At 30.9% G+C, this 5,468-nt stretch overlaps 1 protein-coding gene across 1 annotated transcript in view; it reads right to left on the minus strand.

The window, feature by feature from the left end:
* Positions 1–2,393: 2,393 nt before the first annotated feature.
* Positions 2,394–5,468, minus strand: part of LOC111039842 (organic cation transporter protein) — a 22,701-nt gene continuing 19,626 nt past the window's right edge. The window contains exons 7-9 of the mRNA XM_022323489.1: positions 4,672–4,859; positions 3,764–3,909; positions 2,394–2,842 (exon numbers count right to left, since the gene is read on the minus strand). Coding sequence (XP_022179181.1) covers positions 2,773–2,842; positions 3,764–3,909; positions 4,672–4,859 — 404 coding nt within the window. The 3' untranslated portion in view covers positions 2,394–2,772. The remainder of the gene's footprint in view (positions 2,843–3,763; positions 3,910–4,671; positions 4,860–5,468) is intronic.

The raw sequence follows: 5,468 nt of genomic DNA on the forward strand, positions 1-5,468 counted from the left end.
AGCCGAACCAAAACCTAAATCTATTTTTAAACACCAAATGTAAACAATTTTTCATACACGCGCGTAATGATAATATGAAAATATAAAATATTCATCATTTGAATTTATAACTATTAGCTATTTTATTTTAAGTAATAAATAATGTAATAATAACAAATTATTTTTGAACAGCGGCCCACCGGGAAAGTTCCCGGTTTCCCGCCGGCCCAGTCCGCCCCTGGTTGTATGCATTACCTATTAAATAGACGATAAAGAAATCGAAAATTTGAGGTTGTGCACTTATTCATAGTATTATAATTGCATTATCATAATATGACTAAACAATATGAGTGACGAATGCGGGCCAATATGTACCTGGACGAAATAAGGAAAAGGTATTTACTATTTAGTATGTCCATATTATATACACATGCAATAAAGGCTTAATGAATGAGTAAAATAACTGTAACATAATAAAATAGTTAGTTATAAGTTATGTGGTCTGCAGTGGTCAAGTTTTAAACATAATTAAAAAATGCTTATTTATCGATTTATTAAAAAAAAGTATACATTAAAAAATTGAGCTCCCATACTGAACATGTTTTTATGTGGGAGCTTATATATTATAGAGCTAATCACAATCGCTGCACTGTAGCCAATTCATAGTGTAGCAATGACATTTAAAACAACTCAGGAGAGTCTACACATTTACTTCAGGTGAATATAACTTCGACCCGGGAGAGTTAACCATCGGAAGAGTTTATCATACAATTGGAAGAGTTTACCACCGCCCGTTGTATAGTTGTATAGTTGTATACACCGGCTCAAGTAACACTTGGTGTCTAAATATTTTATTTATGCAATTATTTATTTATTTTAACAAAAATGAGTAATATTGTACATTACATTACATAATACACATTTTCATACGCATTTAGTAAAAAAATCGTTAAAATATCAAAGAAAAATTTTAACAGAAAACAAAATTTAATACATAAATATTAGAATACAAAAAAAAAAAAAAATACCAAATTTAATACAAAAAAATATATATATTTTAAAAAATTAAAAATTTGCAATAGAAAAATAGTAATACAAACACTTACTTTTCCAGATGGATTATTTGGGGAAACACTCATCTACGACATCCATGTTTTATTTTCATAAACAAAGTAAAGAAATAAAAAACAACGATGTGCCAAAATACTCGAAAACTTTATAAAAAACAGTGTGCTCTAAAAAACAATAATGTTGGGTATGTATTCAGGAACATAAAATATCGGAGACACTTTAGAACGAGCTGTATACAACCATTGTCACCGTTTTTTGGTCGATGGCTGCAATGGTGGCGGCGACGCTGTCGGCGGCACACGTTGACGGCAGCCAGTGTTTTGGAGGGTTTAGTGGTGGCAATGCGCGAAAACGGACGAATTTTGGTCGCCGCCCAGAAGCCCTCTTTCAGTAGGAAGACTACATTAATTGAAAGGTCACAAGTCACAATATAATATGAATATACCTACCAGTGTTTGGCCGGTTCCTTATAAAAAGGAATTCGTTCCTTTCCTTGTGCTTTAAAAAAAGAATTCGTTTCTTTTTTAGTTCCAAATAAAATAAAAATTCTTATTAAATTATCAATGTTTTTTTTTGTATACAATATACATACTTAGGTGCCTAACTTTTTAATTATACCTATACATACCTAGAAGTAGATACTATACACACTAAGAAAAAAATTGAATTTGAATTATTTACATATCAGTGAAAATTGAAACTTGAAAGGAACGAACAATTTCATTTTGTTTTTATAAATAAAATTCGTGCCATTTTTTTAAAAAGGAATTCGTTCCAGGAATCCGTTCCTTTTGGAACTCTTTTATTCCAAACACTGATATGTATATTATATATGTACATATAAATTCATATTTAAATCTGTCCCTTGTGCCAATTGTATAAAAAATGATAATAAATTCACTTTAATGTATTTACAGTAATATAAATACGTGGGTACCTACTCGTCCTCCTACAATTAATCTACACTGTGATCATTTTTGGCACTTATAAATTTCAATAGTCGGTTTGTTGGTTTTTATTCGCACTTACAAGGGCATAACTATTATCTTGCTTAATCGACCTAGCATACATTTATATTATGATATGTTAGTCATCGTTAAACGTTGGGGTGACGGAAGGCTTTTAGAATTCAAGACCACGTAAATACACATCATATTAATCATTATTAATATCAATTATCAAACAATTAGAATTTAATTTAATTTAAAAGTAGTAAATATTCAGAAAAACAAATTTTGTTGTTGAGTGTTGTGTAGCTTTTATGAGGGATCTTTCATATTATTTTTACGAAACGCTCTGTAGTTTCTGTAATAGTTGAAACTTGAAATACGATTGTGTTATAATTGTCTTCCAATTATTTTATTGAATATTTGTCAAACTTAAATCATAATGTAATATAATAAATGGCAAAGATTTACAAGAAAGAATACATACCTATCGATATAAATTTATACAAAAATATTTACTTTAAAATGTATACTTTTTTTAAGAGAAATGTGAAAAATTACATAGTACCTGTATAGTTATTATATGTACAATACTATTACCCTTTTTTGACCGTACAACAGTCAATATTTACATTATTTTAGATGCTTATAATATAATATTCATTTATATTTTATAACAAATTATGTAGATATAAACCGACAGCATAAATCGCTGCATTATAGGTATAATGTAATAATAAAATAAAACACAATAATATTCACAAATACTTTGATGTTACAATTGTTCATCGGCTACAAATCCTGAATTGTGTGTTCCGTTTTCTGCAGTCTTTGTTGGCGATTTTCTGCAATAGAAAAATCGTTTTCAACACATATTATTCTCTAGGTGTAATAAATTATATAATATATATATAAGTAGGTTTATCTTTGTTGTTATATTGTCATATACAATAGCAGTTATTGTCAATTCTCTGCGTGGATCGAACTTAATCAAAATGATTTTAATCACATATACCCACCTAGCTGTTACCCAGGAACTTCTCCCCGGGGGGGGGGGGGGATTACGAGAGTATGTGTATCAGGCAATACACTTGAAATAAAGGATTATTGCTGTCGCTGCTCATATTGGTTACCTATAGTAATTTATTATATGGAGAATTGTGGACGATCGCATTACAATACCAGTGGTTGAATTTGAAAACAAATTATAAGGGGGATGCAAAAGTGAAAAAAAATGTGCGTGGGTACTTACTTGCTAATAATATTATATTATTGATCATAGGATATAATGAGAAGATGAGTAAGCTAAAATGTTTTTTAAAAAGTAGAAGACTCCGTTCCCATCCCACGAGTTCCAAAATACAAGTACTGAAGACCACTCAAACAATATAATATACTTATAAAGTGAAAACATATTTTTAACGTATTAAATATATAATAATTATATTTAACAACTGATTAGGTAGTAATGTAGTATGAGTACGCTGTACGCATGTGACATGTGCATACTGTATGCACACATTGTTTACACTAGGCCAATTTCAATCGAAAATGTTCCACTTATAAAACTTAAGGGTGAAATATAAGTGTATGGTCAGCATAAAATGTTGGAGTTCCAGCATGCATTTTATTTTTTTTTCACTTTTATCGATGGTGCAGTTCCCCGTAAAAAACCACTTTTACTCCCACACAGTGTGTTTGTAGTGTTTGTTCATAGATATTAAAATAATAATAATTTTAGGTATTTATGTATAAGTGATACATACGCTACTTTGAGTCCAAAACGTTCTCCGTCTTCAATGGTCACTGGTAATTGAGCACCTCTCGTTTCCGGCAGCAATAGACACAGGAGAGCGCCAATCAGTGGCACTGTGCCGAAAATCATCGGTGGTAAGTACACGTTGAACACTCCCTAAAAAACGACAACACAGCGAGTTTTGAGTTGGATCATTTCGTCACGATGTGATATTGCAATAATGTTAATAGCCGCAGTAATATTGCTGATCCACCAGGGCTCGATTACTAATTATTGATCGTGCAGGCGATGTCGATGCGATTTTCGATTTTTTTTTATCAATATAAATAATATAATATTAGGAGTAATATATGGTTTTTCATTTGATTCGTATGGAATATAGGTCCACACGTCTTTTACGGAGGCGGTAGTTACGTTAAAGAGCTTACATTTTATTATCTTAATAGCTTAATCGCTTGTTTACTAAAAAGTACCTACTTATTGTTGGTCTGTAATTATTAATTTTGTTTTATAACGCCATACTTTTCATTTTAATACCCTTCGAAAATGTTAAGACAAAAATATGATTTAAATCAATAACTATTAACTAGGTAGGACAGGTAGGTACTTGAACGCCTTAAATAAATTTTCAATGCGCAATTCATGCATATTTTAATAAACACTTCGAATTTAATTACAGACACTTAAATTATTCACTATTATTTTGAGAGAAAAATTAAATTCTAATACCTGTCAAATGTCGTAAATTAATTTGAATTTGTATTAAGGAAATTATTTTTTCTTTGTTTTAGTCCACGTTTATGTTATTTTAAAAGAATTTTGTTCACGTTGTTCATTTTAGAAAGTTTTTTTATTGGTTTTTGGAACTTAGCGGTCGAGCCCTGGTTATTGGATCTGCGCACAGTTAAGTACAAGTACCAGAGACGAGACGAATGGAGCAATTACGGAACCAATTCTTGCGCACATGGACGCCGACCCAACACCGACGTTGCGCACCACAGTTGGAAACAGTTCTCCGCTAAACAGATATATGGTTGGAAAAGCTATCGACGATCCGACTATGCCCAACGATGCTAATATGAACTTGAAATGTTCCACTTCGGAATCTGCATGACACACGTGATAGTTTTTTATTAATTATTAATTACATGGGAGATGGAACACATGTACAAATTATATTGTACTAAGTCCGTCTAGGTCCATTGAACCATATACCCAAATTATATAAATTTTTATAACCCAATATATTTATGCCATAGGCACCTATTGTATAATGTATACTGTTACTTATTATCAAAAATAAATAAATGTATTTTATTAACTACATATACCTATTTCACATATTATATAATAATATTAATAATATGATACACAATATACATATCATACGCATACTATATGACTAACTGAAGAGTAAAAAAACTTCTGTAAATAAATAAATAAAAATAGATTTCCTTTACATTTTTTTAAACTGTAATGACGCATCTTATCACGGGCGTCGCCCGATTGCGGCCCAAAGTAACCTTTTTACCTTTTCACTTATCCCGATTGCGGCCCATACATAGTAGGTAGGAAATACTAGTTTCAGTGGTTATCAAAATTAAATAAATATGTCGATTGCGTCCGATAAGTATTTTGACATAGTATATAACTATCGTATTCACGATTCACACGATCACCAATATTCGGCGTGGTAATTTCCAGTCCATTAAAGA

This window comes from Myzus persicae, unplaced genomic scaffold, assembly GCF_001856785.1.
Source record: "Myzus persicae strain clone G006 unplaced genomic scaffold, MPER_G0061.0, whole genome shotgun sequence".
Classification (NCBI taxonomy): Eukaryota; Metazoa; Arthropoda; class Insecta; order Hemiptera; family Aphididae; genus Myzus; species Myzus persicae.